The sequence below is a fragment of the Stomoxys calcitrans genome, chromosome 2 (genome assembly GCF_963082655.1).
Source record: "Stomoxys calcitrans chromosome 2, idStoCalc2.1, whole genome shotgun sequence".
NCBI lineage: Eukaryota > Metazoa > Arthropoda > Insecta > Diptera > Muscidae > Stomoxys > Stomoxys calcitrans.
In genome coordinates, this window is record NC_081553.1 from 6973115 (window position 1) to 6994302 (window position 21188).

Consider the following 21188-nt stretch of genomic DNA (forward strand, 5'->3'; position numbering starts at 1 on the left):
AAATTTCGCGCACTTCTTTTCTAAAGCAAGCTAAAATTAACAGCTGATAACTGACAGAATAAAAAATGCAATTACAGAGTCACAAGCCGTTGAAAAAATTTGTCAACGCCGACTATATTACTACTATATTACCGACAATTACTTTTTGGGCAACCCAATACTTAGCTAAACTTTTTTTTGGCTTACTATTCCAACAAGTTTTCCAAAATCAAAGTTTGAAAAAGTCAAACATATTTTTTGTATATCATAAGCGAACAGAAAATTTATTTAATATCTCTTCCAGGCAGAATTTTAAACAATGCCTCCAAAAGTTAAAATCCCCATTGGCAAGGCTGGAGCAGGAGGCAAAAAAGCCAAAGGCAAGGAAAAGAAGAAAATCATTGTTGAACCTGAACCCGAACTATTTATGCAAGTCTCGGATACATCATTCCTAGAAAGGGAATTGGACTTAATGACAGATCTCAACGATGAGTTCTTTAATCAGTCCAATAAGGTATGAGTATGGGGAATTCTTAAAATTCGAAATCAACTCAAATTTTGCAATTCTTTTTTTAGACTATACAACAGCTAATGGAATATGGACGAACCTTTGAGGCTTCCAGAATCAAGAAATATACCGATATAATATTTAATCTACATCGCCGCTATGTGGATGAGGTTAAGGAAAATGAACAGTTGAGGCCTCAAGTACAGAAAGCAGAAAATAAATTACGATTGGCCTTGGAATTGACGGCAATCTCAGAGGAATCCATGCAGTATTTAAAGGAAGCCTTGGGCAAGGAAATTTGAATTCTTTTTTAGAAGAATAATTTTAAAATCTATTCTCCATCAATAAATTTAATAAATAATAAATTTTTTAATTTTTCCCTTAGGCAATGCTTGGAAGGAATCGGACGCCTCTCTATCTCGTGAACAAGATATTCAGGAAAAATTCCAAGAAATTCTCATGAAATGTGAAACATTTCAACGTAAACAAACAGAAAATCAGGATGAGAGTGCTGAGTATGGAGTATAGCGAATATCGCATGGGAAACCATAAAGTGTCACCTTTTTTTGTTTCATTAAGATTTGGCCACTTGTCGAAATATAAAAACATTATTTTGAGAGAACGCGATCGCATCAATGGCGAAGTCATTGATCTGGAGAAACGTTTAAAGGTGCAACGTTACTATTCCGAATCCTTAGAGTACATCATACACAATCACGAGGACACTATGAATAAGATGGCAGTACGGGTCAAAGTTTTGGCCTCGGAAAAATCTAATTTGGATATGAAATTGCGTTCGTTAATAAATAATTTGGAAGATCAAAGAGAGATAAACCAAAAAACTTTAAGTAAATTGGATACCACAAGTAAAGAGGTAAGCGATAGTGATATGCTTATATTCTTGATCTAAAGTTGTGGGTGGGATATGCTTGCCTGTCATAACAAAATCGTGCATGATATATTTATATCCCCTTTCTCAGGTTATACTGGGATATATTGGTTGCCCAAAAAGTAATTGCGGATTTTTTAAAAGAAAGTAAATGCATTTTTAATAAAACTTAGAATGAACTTTAATCAAATATTCTTTTTTTACACTTTTTTTCTAAAGCAAGCTAAAAGTAACAGCTGATTACTGACAGAAGAAAGAATGCAATTACAGAGTCACAAGCTGTGAAAAAATTTGTCAACGTCGACTATATGAAAAATCCGCAATTACTTTTTGGGCAACCCAATATTTTTCTACCGCAACAAATAGAGTTTCACAACAGAGTATTACGATTGACTTACTGAGTGTCTAAGAAAAAAAAATGTTAGTGGGCCGATTAGACCATTCATAGTATGGATGTTGGAAGTCATAACAAAAGTCATTTTGGGAAACTTCAGCCAAATCGGATAAGAATTGCGCCCTCTAGGGGCTCAAGATGTACAATCGGTAGATCGAGCCTGGGTTCAAATTCTGGCGAGAACATTGGACATTGAGATCAAAAACTAGATCGGACAGCACTCATAGATATGTGAGAAGTTTGCCCTTGTTCCTTAAGGGAAGATTCATAGGCAAATTGGAATTTGCATATTTAAACATGGACCGATATGATCTATTTACATTCTCCAATGACCTACATGGATAAGAAGTATTTGTACGAAGTGAAGGGTATGAAAAGTCTGCTGAAAAAAAGGTGCATCTTATTTTCTAGTAAAAAATGTACTCCAATGTAGTTTACAAATTTTATTTCACCTTATGCAAACATTCTCTTATGTCATGAAAATTTACTTATGTACGGAAATCATATCCTATTACCAAAGAAATACTATTTAGTTCATGTAATTGTAATAAATATATAAATTTCATAAAATGTTCTCCCTAGTATCAGTTAAAAAATAGTTGACTTAAGTTTATAAATATTACCGGCAAGAGATTATAAAGGGTATTTTATACTCACACCGAAGGATGGGTATAACCCAGGGTATTTTATACCCGACCCAATAAAGTTTATATTCTTGGTCAGTGTAAAAATCTAAGACGATCTAGCCATGTCCGTCCGTCTGTCCTTCTGTCACGCTATAGTCTTTAAAAATAGAGATATTGAGCAAACATACCACAGATTCTTCTTTTGTTCATAAGCAGGTTAAGTTCGAAGATGGGTTATATCGGATTATATCTTGATATAGCCCCCATATAGACCGATTAGGGTCTTAGGCCCATAAAAGCCACATTTATTATCCGATTGTGCTGAAATTTGGGACTGTGAGTTGTGTTAGGCCCTTTGACATCCTTCTTCAATTTGGTTCAGATTTGGATATAGATGCCATATGGATCGATCTCTGGATTTAAGGTTTTGGCCACATAAAAGGCGCATTTATTGTCCGATGTCGCCAAAATTTGGGACAGTGAGTTGTGTTAGGCCCTTCGATATTTTTTTGCAACTTGGTCCAGATCGGTCCAGATTTAGATATAGATGCCATATGGGACAGTGAGTTGTGTTAGGCCCTTCGATATTTTTTTGCAACTTGGTCCAGATCGGTCCAGATTTAGATATAGATGCCATATGGATCGATCTCTCGATTTAAGGTTTTGGAAACATAAAAGGCGCATTTATTTTCCGATTTTACCAAAATTTGGGACAGGGAGTTATGTTAGGCCCTTTGACATCCTTCTTCAATTTGGCTCGGATCCGTCCAGATTTTGATATAGCTGCCATATAGATCGATCTCTCGATTTAAGGTTTAGGGCTCATAAAAGGCGCATTTATAGTCCGATGTCGCCAAAATTTTGGACAGTGAGTTGTGTTAGGCCTAGCGACATTGTTCTCTAATTTGCCCCAGATCGGTCCAGATTTGGATATAGCTGTCATATAGACCGATCTCTCGAATTAAGGCCTTGCGCCCATAAAAGGCGCTTTTATTGTCCGATTTCGCCGAAATTTTGGACATTGAGTTGTGTTAGGCCCTTCGACATTTTTCTGCAACTTAGCCCAAATCGGTCCAGGTTTAAATATAGCTGTCATATAGACCGATCTCTCGATTAAAAGTTTTGAGCTCATAAAAGGCGCATTTATTGCATGATGTCGCCAAAATTTGGGACAGTGAGTTAAGTTAGGCCCCTCGATATCTTTCTGCAATATGGCACAGATAGGTCTAGATATGGATATAGCTGCCATGTAGACCCATCTCTCGATTTAAGGTCTTGACATTTATTAATTTGGGACAGTGAGTCGTGTTAGGCTCATCGATATTTTTCTTCAATTTGGCCCAGATCGGTCCAGATTTGTCATATAGACCGATCTCTCCATATAAGGTTTTTGGCGCATAAAAGGCGCATTTATTGTCCGATTTCAATCAATTGAAATTTTGGGCAGTGAGTTGTGTTAGGCCCTTCGACAGCCCTCTTCAATTTAAATTTTGATAAAGCTGCTATGGGGGCATAAATTATGCATTTATCATCGGATTATGACGAAAGGTGGTTCACATACATACCCGAGGTTGGGGGTATCCAAAGTTCGGCCCGGCCAAACTTAACGCCTTTTTACTTGTTTTTAATTTTTTCTGCTTGTTTACTATAACACTATCTCCTTGGAACTGTCTCATGTTTTAGCTTAACGATACCAATTCAGCTCTGACCAAGAAGACCGCTGATTATGATCGTCTTAAAATTTCCGCTGATAAGATGAAGAATGAAAATACCCTTCAAGCCAAACAATTGACAAAGTACGAGGAAGAGATTGCCGATTTGCACAAACAGCAAAAGGAGGCAGATGAGAGCATTAAAGCTTTGCGACTGGAGGACAAAGTCAAGGCGCACACTATAAATGAATTGAATAACAAATACAAAAAGGCAGTACAGGATCATACATCCGTCTCCTCTAAGCTATTCCAAATGAATCGAGTCAATAATGGATTGAGTGAGGATATCATTCAATTAAAGTAAGTAAAGGGGCGCTAAGGATAGCAAAAGAATTTTAACATGGAATGCTTTTGTCCATTTTCAGAAATCAATCCAACTCCTTGGAAAAGGATCTTCTAAATTCTGCTCAAAAATTCGATGATTTGAGACGACTCAAGGAAAATATTCAACGTGAGCGCAATAGCCTAAAGAGTGACATCACAAAATTGAACCATCAAATTGCCGATTTGCAGCATACCATAATGATGCAAAGTAACACCATTGACAGTTTGCGTCTTGATATAAACAAACTCAATGTCAAAGTAGATGAGGCTAAAATCAATATAGCCAAGGCTGAGAAAGAAAGAAACGAAATGGCTCAAGAGGTAGAGACGTTACATGAAAAAATTGAATACTATCAGGGTAAGTAAAAATGTTGTGAAAATGAAAAGTGAAGTGAAACGGAAATCTCCTTTCCTTTCCTAGAGCAAATTCAACTGAAAAGCGATCAGATAGCAGACCTGATCGAAAAACTGCAACAGAAGCAGTCAGCCTTAGTGAATATGACCAAACGTTTGGAGTCGGTACAATCGGAGAAAATGATTTTGCAAAGATCTTTGGAGGGCAGTACTCTGGAGATAAAAAACTTGCAAGAATTAAAAATTGTAAGTAAGGAGGAAATCTTTTTTCACAATAACAGAAACAAGGATTTTCATCCAGTAAAATTTTATATTTAGATAAAAAGTGATTTTTCCCGGAAATTGATTTTATAGAGGACCAGCTATGTTGGCCATTCTGTACGCCCCTTTTGGTGCTAGGTTGGGTGGCTTCTAAATACTTTATTGATTCGTAATCTACTTCCAAATAGTTTTCTTTTAAATTTTTTATGTCGCGATCGGTATATATGCCCGCTCGGTGGGGCGTAAGAGAATGCGTCGTTCCTCTCAGTTACTTGTCCCCGAATTTAGATACCAGATACGTGTGTCTATAAGGCGACAATAGAAAAAAATTCACTTTAAACGTTTCATCCATCTGCGGGATTTTGCGTTCTTGCCATAGGATGGGCTCAAAATACGCATCTAAGTCCCCATAAAAAATATATATTCTTGATCGTCATGAAATTTTCAGTCGATCTAGCCATGTCCGTCCGTTCGTCTGTCAAAAGCACGCTAACCTTTGAAAAAGTGAAGCTAGGTGCTTGAAGTTTTACACAAATACTTCTTATTAGTATAGGTCGATTGGAATTGTAAATGGGCCAAATCGGTCCATGTTTTGATCTAGCTGCTATATAAACCGATCTTGGTTCTGACTTCTTGAGCTTCTAGAGGGCGCAATTCTTATACGATTTGGCTGAAGTGTTCTGGTATGACTTCCAATATTTGTGCCAAGTATAGTCTATATCAGTCCATAACCTGATATAGCCGCCATGAAGTGTTTTATTTGGACTACCAACAACTGTGTTAAGTATGGTTTAAATCGGTTCACAACCTGATATAGCTGCCATATAAACCGATGTGGGATCTTGACTTCTTGAGCCGCTAGAGGGCACAATTCTTATCCAATTTGGCTGAAATTTTGCATGAGGTGTTTTTTTACGACTTCAAGCAACTGTGCTAAGTATGGTTTAAATCGGTTCACAACCTGATATAGCTGTCATATGAACCGATCTGGGGTCTTGACTTCTTTAGCCTCTACAGGGAGCAATTCCTATCCGATTTGGCTGAAATATTGCATGACGTGTTTTGTTATGACTTCCAACAACTGTGCTAAGAATGGTTCAAATCGGTCCATAACCTGATATAGCTGCCATATAAACCGATCTGGGGTTTTGACTTCTTGAGCCTCTGGAGCACGCAATTATTATCCGATTTGGCTGAAATTTTGCATGTGGTGTTTTGTTATTACTTCCAACAACTGCGCTAAGAATAGTTCAAATCGGTCCATAACCTGATATAGCTTCCATATTAACCAATCTGGGGTCTTGACTTCTTGAGTCACTAGAGGGCGCAATTATTATCCGATTTAGCTGAAATTGTGTACAACGGCTTCCCTTATGAGCTTTAACATACGTGTCGCAGCTACCTTATAAACCGATCTCCCTATATTACTTCTTCAGCCCCTAAAGTGCGCAATTCTTACTAGATTTGGCTGAAATTTTACACAATGACTTCTACTATGGTCTCCAATATTCAGTTCAATTATGGTCTGAAGTGAACCATTACTTGATATTGTTCCAATAACATAGCAATTATTTTCTTTTATCCTTTGTTTGCCTAAAAAGTGATACCGCGCATAGAACTCGTATGGAGCGTATATAAGTTTCGGCCCGGCCGAACTTAGCACGCTTTTACTTGTTTTGATTAATGGAGTTTTCTCTAAAACCTTTTTCATTAAAATTTCATTTGTTTCTATAAAATATTTCACTTCAATAAATTTAGATTTTTGTTTTTAGAAAACAGACCAACAAATTACCCAGTTGACCAATGAAATAGCGGCCAATGAAAACAAAATCAAATCTTTAAATTTACGCATAGATCACTTGAATATAGCAAATAAAGAACTGCAGTCTCAGTTGCGTAGCAAAGAGAAGCTTTTGTCGGGTGTGCGCAAAGATCTGAAAGAAATGAAACAGAAAAACGAACATTTCATGAGCGTTATTTCCGAGGATGAATTGAGATTCTTGAAGCTTTCACAGGAATTGGAGGAGACGCGCAAGGAGAAAAATCTCATTGGCTTACAAATGGTGCGTCGCAATGATGAGATAGTTTTGCTGAAGGAAAAGTTGTGTATAACACAAGCGGCCCTGGATCAAGGTAACTTATTTCAATGCATGCTACATCGTTAATTTCATAAAATTTTGGGTTGTCATTTTCACAGGCCAAACTCAATACAATCAACGTGTCGAGGATATACGTTTATTGAAATTGGAAATTACAAATTTGCAAACCGAGAGAGAATGCCTTTCGAAAGCCATCAAAAGCACTGCTGACATGAGAGAGGAGGTGATACGTTTGCAACGTTCTTTGAATCAAGAACGCGTTCGAGTTCGCGCTCTAACCGAGGATGCCAAAACACCCACCGGTGTACATCGTTGGCGTATTTTGAAGGGAGAAGATCCTGGAAAATACCAGCTATTGATGAAAGTCCAAATGTTGCAAAAGTAAGAAATTTTTGTTGACAATAAGGGGAGATCTAAAAAGCAAATTCCTGGCACCGGATAGCTGTGAGCACCACACAGCCTGGAGCATTGAGGTCCGATCTGTGTGGTGTTCATTGCTGTCACGAGAAGCTTAGCTGCGAGCTACCGGGCGCATCCACAGGTTGCGGATAGTGGAATGCTTCATAAGAAGCAGCTGTAGCGGCAGTCACGGACAATCCGCGGTATCCAGCGGAGAGTCTCAGTGGGAGGCCGGGCGGCACCGGCTCTTGAACAAATGCTGAGTGCCTGCAATGCTCGATATGACAAGGCGAGTAATTGGCGCCTTTAAGTAACCCATGTGCACCTTGTTCCCGCGGCGATCGGTTCTTTCGACCGGAACGAGTTTGCTTACATACATCAGCTTGACGAGGTACGCCACCTCCACATGAAAATGCAACTACGACAACAAAAAGCAACTTGACTAATGTTTGACAAGCCAGTGTTTAATCTTAAACAAGATGTACCAAATGCTAACAAGGTGGGACGGGGTGCAAAAACATTCGATATACTGAGTGAATGGTAGCAGCGAGAAGTAAAATGCAAGAGTTTACCCACGAACACTCCATAACTAAACGGTGGGAAGTTTTCGATTAGAAGTAGAAGTGTAGGAAATGAAAACAAGTAAAAGGCATTAAATTCGAACTTTGGATACCCACCACCCCCGGTATATATGTTAACAACCCTTCGTCATAATTCGGTGAATGCAAATGCATAATTTATGCACCCATAGCAGCTTCATCGAAATATGGTCCGATTTGGACCGGATGTCGATAAGTCTTACATAAGTCTTTGTGTAAAATTTCAGCGAAATCCGATAATAAATGCTTCTTTTATGGGGCCGAGAGTATTAATCGAGAGATCGGTTCAGCTATAACCAAATCTAGACCGATCTTGACCAATTTAAGAAAGGATGGACTTGCAAATTTGCACATTTTGCCCATGAACATTCCACTAAGGAACAGGGGCAAGCGTCTCACATATCAATGAGTGCAATCCGATTGAAATTTAAGCTCAATAATAAGGGGCCTCCTTTTTATAGCCTAGTCCGAACGGCGGCCGCAGTGCGACACCTTTTAGAGAGATGTTTTACATGGTATAGTACCTCACAAATGTTGCCAGCATTAGGAGGGGAAAACCACCACTGAAAATTTTTTCTGATGGTCTTGCCAGGATTCGAACCCAGGCGTTCAGCGTCATAGGCGGACATGCTAACCTCTGCGCTACGGTGGCCTCCCCTAGCTTAACTCACTGTCCCAAATTTCGGCCTTTCGCCTTTATGGGTCCAAAACAATAAATTGAGAGATCGGTCTATATGACAGCTTATCAAAATCTGCACCGATCAGTGCCATATTGCAGAAGTATGTCGAGTGGCTTAACTTAACCCACTGTCCCAAATTTTGGCGACATCGGACAATTAATGCTCCTTTTATGGGCGCAAGACCTTACATCGTGAGATCGGTCTATATAGCAGCTATATCCAAATCTGGATCGATCTGAACCAAATTGAAAAAATATGTCGAGTGACGTAACACAAATCACTGTCCCAAATTTCGGCGACATCGGACAATCAATACGCCTTTTATGGAGGCAAGAGATCGGTCTATATGGAAGCTATATCCAAAATCTAGATTGATCTGCCCCAAATTGAAAAAGGGATGTCAAAGGGATTCGCCCAACTCACTAAATTTCAGCGAAATTGGACAAGAAATGCGCCTTTTATGGGCCCAAAACCTTCAATCGAGAGATCGGTCTATATGGCAGCTATATCCAAATCTAGACCGATCTGAACCAAATTGAAAAAAATATGTCAGGGGACCTAACACTCAACTCACTGTCCCAAATTTCGGAGAAATTGGACAAAAATGCGCCTTTTATGGACCCAAACCTCTTTAATCGAGAGATCTATATGACAGCTATATCCAAATCTTGACCGACCTGAACCAAATGGAAAAATATACCGAAGGGCCTAATACAGCTCACTGTTCCAAATTTCGGCGACATCGAACAATCAATGTGCCTTTTATGGTCCCAAAACCTTAAATGGAGAGATCGATCTATATGGCAGCTATATGCAAATCTTGATCGATCTAGGCAAAATTGCAGAAATATGTGGAGGGGCTTAAATTAACTCACTGTCGTAAATTTCAGCGACATCGGACAATAAATGCGCCTTTTATGGGCCCAAAACATTAAATCGAGAGATCGTTCTATATAACAGCTGTATTCAAATCTGGACCAAATTAAAGAAGGATGTCGAAGGGCCCAACTCAACTCACTGTCCCAAATTTCAGCACAATCGGATAATAAATGTGGCTTTAATGAGCCTAAGACCCTAAATCGGCGGATCGGTATATATGGGGGCTATATCAAGATATAGTCCGATATAGTCCATCTTCGAACTTAACTGCTTATGGACAAAAAAATAATCTGTGCGAAGTTTCAGCTTAATATCTCCATTTTTAAAGACTAGCGTGATTTTAACAGACAGACGGACTGACAGATGTCTTAGATTTTTACGCTGATCAAGAATATATAAATTTTATAGGGTCGGAAATGGATATTTTGATGTGTTGCAAACGGAATGACAAAATGAATATACCTCCATCCTTCGGTGGTGGATATAAAAACATTCTGGAAATTTTGCACAAATATCGCTTATTGATGTAGGTCACAAATGGGCCTGCTTCTCCGATTTGAAATTTTGGTTCGTACCTGAAGTAGGTTTATGCCTTCAAACACCCAACGCCAAATCTATAGAACTTGGTTGAAATTTGTTATTTAAAAAAACATTCATGCCATCAAACAACAACACCAAATGTCGCTTCTATAAATCTAGAATAGGTCTAGTTGACGTTTTCGAATCCCTCGAAGAGCCAACATTTTGCACACATGGTACAGATAGTGATCATTTTTTAGGATTTCATCAAGTTGGGATAAAGTGAAATGAAAATATCACATCTTCTTCTAGGCGTTATCTTAAACAGGAAACTGAAAAAACCAACATTCGGCGACAATTGGAAGAATCAAAGAGGATTTGTGAAACACTGAAAAAAGTTCTGGAAAACCTGCCTACAACACAAGTGAAACAGAAATTGGTTGAGACCCAGGTAAGCAAGCAATGAAGCGCATCTATCCCACTGTAACGCTTTTGTGCACTCTTCACAGCGCATTAATAAAAGGCAATTGAAAAAAATAAAAGCCCTAAGTGCCGAATTGACCATTGACGCCATTGAGTTGAAAGCTCGTGAATGCATTATTGAGGATTTTAAGACGACCATGAAAATTGCTTCTGCAGAAATGTGTGACACGGAAGACACCAGTAATTTCCTATCCTCAAACTCTTCGAGCCAAGAGAAATATGTCGATTGTGTTTTCACCAATACAGACAGTTTAGAATCCATGGGATCAAAAGGGAAGGAAGAATTAGAAGTGGATGCTTTTTAAAAAGTGTTTTTATTACATTTTTTATTGTAAGGGTTCTATACTTTGAGGACCTTATTATAATAATGAAAAACAAACTTTAAAGGACTTTAATTAAACACTTTTAATGTTTTTGTAATCTTGCTTAGATTCCATTTGGATGCTTAAGGGAGGGTGTGAAATTTGTCTGCAAATGAGGTGGAGCCGACATGCATTGTATCTGCATTTGCATCATGGTCTGTCTCTCCTGCATTAATTTCTCCTTGGACTTTCTCTCCTGTAGTAGTTGATTTTTTACCTTTGTGAGATCATTTTTCAGTTCTTCCAACTGTACAGAGTGTGACTTTTCCTCAATCGCTTTGGTAGAGATTTCCGCTTTGAGTGCTTTAAGCTTTCGATTCTTGAGGGATAGGGCTGACTGTAAGTAGATAGCACAAAGTATTACTGAAGTAATCTTTAATGAAATATTCCCTGCAAACCTTGACTTCGTTCAATTCCTCCTTTATTTTTATGTTTGGCAGTTTAACAATGAACTCTTTCAGTGTAGTATAAAGTCTCTGTGATTCCTTCAAGGCTCTTTCTTGCTCCAGATTTGTGACATTGTAATGTAAAAGTTGTCTGTAAGTGGGCAATTATCTAATTTGGGGAGTTAGAAATAGAAGCTGATGCACTTACTTTCTCAGAAACTGTATCTTCTGTATCAAATCACATTTATGGGGATCTTTGCCTTTTAGATTTCGCCAACGATGTACATTCATGGGTGTCATCATTTCCTCCTGCAAGGCTCGCGCTTTCACACGTTGCTGATTGAGGACCCTATGCATTTGCAGCAATTCCTGCCGCAAATTTGCTGCATTCTCTCGATCTTTGCGCAGCACATTCCTTTCGGTGAGTAGATTTTTTATTTCAGTACGCATTAATTTCATGTCATCACAGTTCTGAGAGAACTCCGATTGCAGGAGATCATGAGTGCGCTGCAGATTCTCCATTTCCATTTTCAGTTCATTGTATTGCTCTTCTTTGCGATTGAGTGCAGCACACACGGAGTTCTTCTCATCGATCATGTTGTCCAAGTCTCTTTGGAGTCGTGTCAGTTTCTTGATTTCCTCTTGTTGAGATTTGAGAAATTTGTCATTCTCTTTTTTCTTTTCGAAGAGCTCGTTTCTGGTGTGCTGATGATTGAGTTGAGAGGTGCGCAGTTCATTCTTGAGCATGCGTCGCTCTTTCTCCATTTTGTCCACTTGTAATTGCAGCTTGCCAATCTCTCCATCACGATAGGCAACTTTGGCCTTCAGTGTTTCAATGGCGTTTTGTAGATTTTCAATGTTCTTTCTCAGTTTGGTTTTTTCCTCATTCAAATTTTGAATGTTGCGTAAATTGGAAGTATTCTCATTGACGAGAATTTCATGTTGAGCTTTCAGTTTGGAATATTGGGCCTCAGCATCGCTAACAGTTCTCTTCAATTCGAGTTCATAGGATTCTTTTAAATGGATTTTATCTGAAAAGAAGTTGAAAGGCAAGGCAATAAGGTAGGGTATTGAGTTGCGACACGAAGGGGCAGAATTTTATAACCCTCCACCATGGAATGTGTGTGGCAAGTTTTCTGGACGATTGGATAAAAATACCGGCTCAGTATGATAAATCGTGCATCGATTTCTATGTGAGCGATATGTAACAAGCTGTTAAGTTGCTGAGGTGTAAGAGAGCTCGGATAGTGTGAGGCTTAAGGTTCGATGACCAACAAATAGGGAGAGAAAGAGTGAGAGAAGTGTTCATTGGAAGACATCTTCTGGAAGTCGATTCCATACACCAACCGTCAGTGTAAAAAAAAAAATCTCGTTAGTACATGGTTCGATCAGCTGGCCAAACAATTACAAGCCGATGCGACCTTATAGAAAGTCTTGTATTTCCGACAAATAACCTCAAGTCAGGAATGAGTAGAATGATTTATGAACAAACACCATAGGAGTATCGATATCAACACACAATCCACATTTTAATGATTGCTCCAGGGAAACAATAGACAAATAATTCTTTACCCTGTCATCTCCAATCATCATTAACGCCCGCCTCTGGACACGGTCACTTAGCCCCTGGAACAATTTTGGGACTCCTGTCCATGTATGCGAGTTACATTCCACATTCAAGTGAAATAATTCTTACACCGCTTAAGAAAACCCAAGCACTTGAATGTTTCCTTTGACATTTCGGATACATGTTTTGACCGACGGACATTATGTTGCTGATTAAAGAACTGCGCCTTGTTTGTATTTAAATCTACTCAGACTCAATCGATTGTCAATGGAAATAAGAAAGAAGGATGAAGAAGACATTGACTTGTAATACTCTTGCGGTCAATTTATATTCGTAAGATGAGGACCCATCGACGATCTCTTAGAAAGCTCGATGTAAATCGAGAGACGCCAAAAACGACAAGCCTTGATTGGGTTGGGTTGGTTGTAGAGAGGTCGAAGAGAATATAGAACCCTTGCTATGAAAATGCAGAGTTTTCGCAAGGAAAAGGCCCCACCGTTTCCAATGAAATGTTGTACCGGACTTGAATCAACTTAGGGTTAGAGAATGGAAAAAGACTAAGGAAATGTGAACAATTAAGAGCATGTTACGTTTGGCCAGGGCGAATCTTATATACCCTCCACCATGGATCGTATTTGTCAAACAAAGAATATTGAATAAGAACTGTTTTGCTATTGGAGCTACATATATCAAGTTATAGTCCGATTCGGACCATAAATGAATGCTGAACATTGTAGAAGTCATTGTGTAATATTTCAGTTCATTCGGATAAGAATTGCGCCTTGTAGGGGCTCAAGTATCAAGCAATTGATCGATTCAGACCATATTATTAAATACGTATGTTGGTCATGAGAGAAGCCGTTGTACACATTTTCTACCAAACCGAATGAGAATTGGGCCCTCTAGAGGCTCAAGAAGTCAGGATCCCAGATCAGTTCATATGGCAGCTATATCAGATTATGAACCGATTGCGCCATACTTAGCACAGTTGTTGGAAGTGATAGCAAAACCCTACGTGCAAAATTTCAGTCAAATAGGACGAGATTTGCGTCCTCTAGAGGCTGAAGAAGTCAAGACCCAAGATCGGTTTATATGGCTGCTATATCAAAACATGAACCGATTTGGCCCATTTACAATCCCAACCGACCTACACTAAAAAAAAGTATTTGTGCAAAATTTCAAGCGGCTAGGTTTACTCCTTCGACAGTTTGCGTGCTTTCGACAGACAGACGGACGGACGGACAGAGGAACGGACATGGCTAGTTCGACTTACTATCAGTTTGGTATCAGTTCCAACTACTGTGCTATGTATGGTCCAAATCGGTCCATAACCTGGTATAGGTGCCATATAAACCGATCTTGGTTCTTAACTTATTGAGCCTCCAGAGGGCGCAATTCTCATCCGATTTGGCTAAAATTTTGCATGATGTGTTTGATATGATAATCCAAAAACTGTAATGAGTATGGGGCGAATCAGTACATAACCTGATGTAACTGCCATATAAACCGATCTAGGATCTTGACTCTTGAGCCTCTAGAGAGCGCAATTCTCATCCGATTGCAACGGCCTCCCATGGCCTTCAACATACGTGTGCAATATAGATCGATTCGGGGATCTATAGCTTGATACAGCTCCCATATAAACCGATTTCTCGATTTTGCTTCTTGAGCCCTGAATCGGACTTTAACTTTATATAGCTTCTCCTCCTCCGTCGTTATTCATTATTCTTTGTTTGTCTAAAAAGAGATACTGCGCGAAGAACTCGACAGATGCGATCCGTGGTGGAGTGTATATGAGATTTGGCCCGGCCGAATTTAGCACGCTCTCACTTGTTGGAACTGAAAAAGTGCATAACAATCATATTAATCTCTTAGGAGTATGTCCGCAAGGGAATAGAACAGGTGAGATCCGGAAAACTCTCAATGTCTATTCACGAGGGAGACGAAGGTGGGCCAATTTGAGGCACCACGTTTCTCCAATAGAACGATTTTGATATTGGACAAGGTCAAATACTAAGGAGTGATCTTGGACAGGAAACTGAATTGGAAGTGTCACATTAAGGAGCGTACCAAGAAGGCTCACACATGTTGGGCACTATGTAGACGGGCTGTAGGCTCGAAATGAGGCCCGAATTCGAGGATAGTCCTCTGGCTCTACTGGAGCGTGATTAGGATTACAATAGGTTCAGAGAACATGTTGTTTTGGCATAGGCGTAGCGATGGGGATCAAGCCCATAGATTTACAGATTAAGTGTGAGGCATGAGACTAAAGACGATGGGAGAATGGATGGAGCAGGCCACACTATCGCCATCAAGGTGCTAAAAAAAACATCAAAATGACATGCCGATCAAAAACATAAACTATGCCACGGTCTTAGGTTTTTGGCATTTTGAGGTGTTACAAACCGAATGAAGAGGTTAGTATACCCCTATACTATGGTGGAGGGAATCGAATAGGTTTTTTTTTGTTTTACTTTGTAAGGCATCCATTTTATCCAATAAATTTTGAATGTCATCCATTTTTTTAGTTTTATCATTGTTCAGATGTGCAATGTCGTCCAGTAGTTTTTTGTGCTTCCTCTCTTGCAGCAGCAAAGAGTCCTTCAAAGCTCTTATTTCATGTTGTGTCTCTTGCACAGTCTCTTGAAATTCCTCTGCTTTTGTGTGTTCCACCAACAAGTCTCTCTTCAAAGTGTCTCTTTCCTTGGTAAGGTTGTTGTTGTTTCTTTCCAATTGTTGGGCAACTCTTCGCATGGCCTCAAACTCCTTTTCTTGAGTATTGAATTGAGTTCTTGGGAAAAGAAGCACAAGAAATAAAAACAAAAACCGAAGATATGACTTATTTGCAATTGTTAACTTACTTCAGTCTAATATTTTCATCTTCTATTTCTTTTCGTGTCTCCTCTAAAGCACAATATTTACGCGAAGCATTATCCTGAAGTTTGGCCAGTTTGGAATTTTCTTGTCTCCATTTGATAATCTCGTCTTCTCTGAGCTGTTTAAGTAGAAAAGAAATGTGGTAAGCTGATCAACAGATAATTTCTAATTATCTGACCTTCAGTAAATTCGCCTTTTGTGCCAAATCTCGTTTATTTTTATCCCTCTCCTGTATGGCATATTCCAGATCGACAGTAATTTTAGCCAATTTATTGCAAGTCGAATTGTGTTGAGTATTCAAATGTTCCAGATTGGTTTTCAGCGAGAGAATCTGCAGATTTTGGCGCACTTTCATTTTGGTCAATTTTTCCAACTGCAATTTGGATGTGGCGATTTGTTCTGTGTACTTTAGTTCATCGATTTTCATTTGGTTTAGATCTTTGGTCAATGAGTCGATGCGTTTTTTACTATTGAAGGCTTCCGTGGAGGTTTCCTGTGACAGAAAGAAAAGTCAAAGACCTCCATTAGCTTATAGAATGTTTTTAATTTCTTTTCTAATCACCTACGTCCAAGACTTTAATCAAATTTTTATTTTTCTCTTCTAGGGTATGATTCATTGCCTCCAATTCTGTGGTATAGTTGCGTTGCATTTGCAAGCGTTTTGTGACTTCCTTAACTTCACTTTTAAGATTTTCTTTTTCCCTATTGTCATCTCTTCGACTGAAAGAAATAGCGTTTGTCGGTCCAAGTTACACACATGTTGATTTAGTTTTTCTTACTGTTTTAGATTAGCCCGGGTATCACTGAGGTTTTTGATAGTCTCTGCTTGATCCTCATTGATTTCCTTCAGTTTTGTTAATTCATCTTGAGCTGTTTGTTCACGAAGTATTGCAGCATCTTTTTGTCGCCATGCGCTTTCTGCAAAGATATTTAAAAATACGAAAATAGTTTTTGTATACCGCTTGACTAATAGCATAACAATATATATGCGTTTATCTGAATCCCATATTATCCTTATCGGTCTACGAATTCGCTCGAAGGGTTTAGGGTCATTTAAGTTTGGATGTTAGATATACTCCACTCTTAAAAGCATTTTTTTTAGCCCGATATACCCATGGACATTTTGGCAATAGTAAGGCCCCCAGGGTAGTGGTTGATGGGTTTAGGGGGTTGTGTGGACTCCCGAAGGTGGGTATGAATTTCGTGCTCTACTCCCAAATACCTCTGATTTGAGCCCAATATTGCCATGATCGGTAAATATGTATGTCCGATTAAGGGGTGCTTTCGGGGTTGATGTTGTCGCCCCGAAACTTAGCCCTGAACGCACTTTAAAATACCATTTATTTAAACTCCATATTGCCATTGGTTTAAGGGGAGTTTATGGGATGAGGCGTCCCCCAAACACTTGGCTCCGAAATTGTCATCGAATTCGTTTTTTAATTTCAAATACCTTTCATTTGAGCCACATATTGCCATGGTCGGTAAGTTTGTACTCTTTGGGGGGTGTTTTGGGAAAGGGGCGGTGCCCCAAATACATGGCCCCACATTTAAATATCAGATTCGTATTCTACTCCCAAATACCTTTCAATTGAGTCCCATATTGCTATGGTCGTATATTTGTCCTCTTTGGGAGGTGTTTTTGGAGACGGGCGGCCCCCAAAAATTTGGTCCCACATTTGGATATGTCGCTTTCCTATTCTAAACTCTCCTTCTAAATAAAGCCTGTTTAGGGGGTGTTTTGAGGAAGGGCTGAACTCCCAAACACTTGGTTCCTCCTTGGGATATCAGATTCGTATTCTACTCTCAAATACCTTTTATTTGAGCCCCATATTGCTATAGTTGATAAATATGTCCTATTTAGGGGAGTTTTGGGGACTGGGGTGGTCCAACAAATACTTGTTCCCACAATTGGATATCGGATATACGTTACAGAGCACACAAAATTTCGTTTTAACCGCACCACCCATCACCGAGATCTGGCGTTTCTGAAAATTAGGGTAAGGGGGAACGTCCGCCCCCCTTCAGCTATCAAAAAATGTAGTACCCTATTTGCACCACGGGATCATTATGCACCATCAGTGAAAATTTCATGAAAATCGGTTCATCGGTTTTTGAGTCTATGACAAAATGAATATACCCTCATCCTTCGGTGGTGGGTATACAAATGTTTACTATGTTACTAGGTAAAATCTTCGCCCCCCTGGAGTACTGTGTCACTGAAGTACTACATTAGCATAGTTCAAGTAGTTTTATATAATTTTAACTGATTTACAAAAAACAAAAAAAAAAACGCACTAACTTCAACCGACCCGAATCACTTTGAGTTCTAATAACACTGCGGAATAGTTTCCGTTTGATGATCTAAGGGTGGGAAATTGCCAGTTAAGATGATGTAATGGTCAGAAAAGAGCCAGGGAGTCGCCTAAACGAACAAATAGACCGATCGAAATATGTCTGTTAATAATTGTCTTGAATTTCTGGATGTTGTAGATGGTGGGAAAGACATTAGCCGGAAGTCGATTCCAACTACTGTCCGTGCGAAAAAAACTACTTTTTTCTCGTTAGTGCATTGTCTGGAAAAACTGGCAAATTGTTTACAAACCGGTCGTTCTGTGCTCGGTTTTGTCTACCTGAGCGGATAAAAAACCGCTATCCCCTCCGATACGTATGCGTGCACGCAAAAAATAATTCGTTTCACATAAAAGAAATTTTCGCCAAGTAAACGTTGGAACGATAAAAGTAATTTATTGTGGTAAATATAAAGCTTTTTTTAGCCTGACAATATCTTTCTTTCATTTCGGTTAGCAACACATCGATATCCCATTTCCGACCCTACAAAGTATATATATTTCGGAATTTCTTATTTGGAATTTCCCAACACATGACAAAAATCATATTGGCAAATTTGTGGATAGGTTTACATTGAGGTATGTCCTTACCTATGACTTCTCTTAATTGTGCAATTGTTTCCTGATCCAATTCGGTTATTTTTCGGGCATCTTCCAATTGGCCATTAAGACGGGCTACCTCATCTTCGAAATCTTGACATTTGGTCTGCTCCAAGAGCAGATTGCATTTGTAACGATTGCTGCAAATCAGAAGACGTTGCACATTGTCTGCATTGTTTTGAGTATCTTTTTGACGCAGGGCTTTAGTGACCTAAAAATTCGTTCGAATTGAATTAAAAAAAAAGTTAAAAATAAAACAAAAAAAACTTACCTCAGGAATTTTACTTAACAAATCCTTGTAGAATTGATCGTCTATTTCATCTGGTACCAAAGGCTCATCTTCCGAACCAGACCCCTTTTCACTGCCCATTTTTAAGGATTTTCACAAAATCAAATATATTTATAGGTACTTTGTACTATAGTTGTAAGATTTTTATAGTTTTTATTTCTTTTAAAAAATTTTTTTCTTTATCCGTATCACAAATTCGAATGTGGTTTAGTTTTGTTATTAAGGAAATGCCTGCTGTTGTTGTTTTTTTATTTGGTAATACAACAACATTTGTTGTCATATTGAAAACAATTTGCCTAAGCAACCAATCCACATATCAAGAGAAAATATGAGTATTCGCTAATTATAGCGGTAGTTTTATTTTGGTGAGCCGCAGCGACAGTGGAAGTCTTATGTAGTGCATGCCATAGTTAAGAGAGCATAACTTCGAATGCATTGTTGTGTTGTGTTGGCAAGGCATGTGCGGTAATACCAATGCATAAAATGCAACAATCCTTAGTGGCATATGTAAAGGTTATGACGAAGTTGAAAAGACTCTACGTCTGTTACATGCACGGAAATCGGAAGTAAGTTTCTACATATTACCTTCATATTTTATACAGTGAACCCAATCAGTATGTAGGTCCACTTTTTCATAAAACTTCCATTAACATGATCGAATTAGCCAATTAGACTCCGTCTGTCTGTCGAAAGCACTTTAACTTTCGAACGAGTAAAGTTAGGCGCGGTTTTGTGAATGGGCCATATCGGTCCATGTTTTGATACAGCTGTCATATTCACCAAACTCGGATGTTGACTTCTTTAGCCTGTAGAGGGCACAATGCTTAGCCGATTTGGATGAAATTTGGAATGAGGAGATTTCTTTTCATATAGCTCCTATATCTAGAGATGGGCGATGGGTAAATACCCAAAATTTATTTACCCGGTAAATTGGGTAAATTCCCGGGTATTTACCCATTTATATCCAAAAGCTGGGTATTTATAATTTTTCCAAATAATTTTTAATGATTTCGTATTCTTTGTATATAAACCCAACTTCTGATTTCATAAAATCGGATTTTAGTTATATATAGCAGCCATATAGAACAATCTCCAGACTTAAAATCACTGTTTCAAATATCATACAAATCGAATAAAAAATGCTCCTATTATGGGCTCCATACTCTATCTCGGGAGATCGGTCTATAAGGCAGCTATATTCAAATATGGTCCGATCTGGACGATATCCAACAAAAGGTTTGGAGGGGTGCCAGAACTCGCCGTGGCAAATTTCATCGAAATAGGATGAAAAAATGCTCGTTTTATAGGCTCATGCATTAAAGCGGACCACATTGGATAGGGGTCTTCCAGATCACACTCTGCCAAATTTCATCAAATTCGAGTAATAAATTGATCTTTTATGGCCTCAAAACCCTATATCGGGAGATCGGGTGGTCGGTCTATAGAGCAGCTATGTATATCCAAATATAGTCCGATCTGAACCACACTTCACAGAAATGTATAAGGGTCTACCAGAAACCACTGTGCCAAATTTCGTCGACATCGGATGAAAAAATACCAATTTATTGCCTCAAGACTTTAAGTCTGGAGATTGATCTGGACGATCTGAAAAGTATTAAAAATATATCGTAGAATAAGTTGTATGTCATTCAATTATATTGTGATTTACTATGAATTGATACTGTATAAGATATATTTTTTCCCATCCGTACTAATCTGAAATATTGGGAATTGTTAGTTAAAAGCACTTGCCTTTTCTGTAAAATATAAAACCTCACTTCTTCTACAACCACAGCAAGGTGAGCAACATACACATCCTACCCTTCTCTTTTTCCCAATAAACCCCCAACTCTTGTACATTTCCTAAGCTGACACTTACTGTCTTTTATTTCTTCTCGTTAAATTACAGTCCACTCAGCATCCACAGGGAATTCCATTCGTGACGTCATTGCCTCTCACCGCCACAACCACAAGCGATCTCTCAACCCCCACTCCACGTTTAACTAGGAACCCGCCATTTTTGTGCTCGATCTATATAGCGGCTATATATAACT

The 21188-nt window shown here is 38.8% G+C and overlaps 2 protein-coding genes across 2 annotated transcripts; one reads left to right on the forward strand and one right to left on the reverse strand.

The window, feature by feature from the left end:
* Positions 1-218: 218 nt before the first annotated feature.
* Positions 219-11125, forward strand: LOC106083354 (cilia- and flagella-associated protein 58). Its single transcript, XM_013246299.2, has 11 exons — positions 219-493; positions 556-775; positions 873-1002; positions 1067-1361; positions 4080-4408; positions 4474-4790; positions 4854-5032; positions 6820-7180; positions 7245-7527; positions 10535-10673; positions 10732-11125. Exons 1-11 carry the CDS (start codon positions 299-301, stop codon positions 11008-11010), a joined length of 2727 nt encoding a protein of 908 aa, XP_013101753.2. The 5' UTR covers positions 219-298; the 3' UTR covers positions 11011-11125.
* On the reverse strand, positions 11052-19229 carry LOC106083355 (cilia- and flagella-associated protein 58). The gene is made up of 10 exons (XM_013246300.2): positions 19117-19229; positions 18837-19056; positions 16677-16815; positions 16464-16617; positions 16076-16390; positions 15882-16015; positions 15495-15811; positions 11662-12484; positions 11466-11604; positions 11052-11404 (listed from the first exon to the last, which is right to left on the reverse strand). The coding sequence occupies exons 1-10, from the start codon at positions 19213-19215 to the stop codon at positions 11132-11134; spliced, it is 2613 nt and encodes an 870-aa protein (XP_013101754.2). The 5' UTR covers positions 19216-19229; the 3' UTR covers positions 11052-11131.
* Positions 19230-21188: the final 1959 nt, after the last annotated feature.

Coding starts and splice junctions, on each gene's coding strand:
- LOC106083354 (XM_013246299.2), top strand. CDS start 299: ATGCCTCCAAAAGTTAAAATCCCCATTGGCAAGGCTGGAGCAGGAGGC. Junction 494..555: donor TCTTTAATCAGTCCAATAAG/GTATGAGTATGG, acceptor TTCTTTTTTTAG/ACTATACAACAGCTAATGGA. Junction 1,362..4,079: donor TGGATACCACAAGTAAAGAG/GTAAGCGATAGT, acceptor CTCATGTTTTAG/CTTAACGATACCAATTCAGC.
- LOC106083355 (XM_013246300.2), bottom strand. CDS start 19,215: ATGGGCAGTGAAAAGGGGTCTGGTTCGGAAGATGAGCCTTTGGTACCA. Junction 16,391..16,463: donor ATTTGATTAAAGTCTTGGAC/GTAGGTGATTAG, acceptor TTTCTGTCACAG/GAAACCTCCACGGAAGCCTT. Junction 16,016..16,075: donor AAAAGGCGAATTTACTGAAG/GTCAGATAATTA, acceptor CTACTTAAACAG/CTCAGAGAAGACGAGATTAT.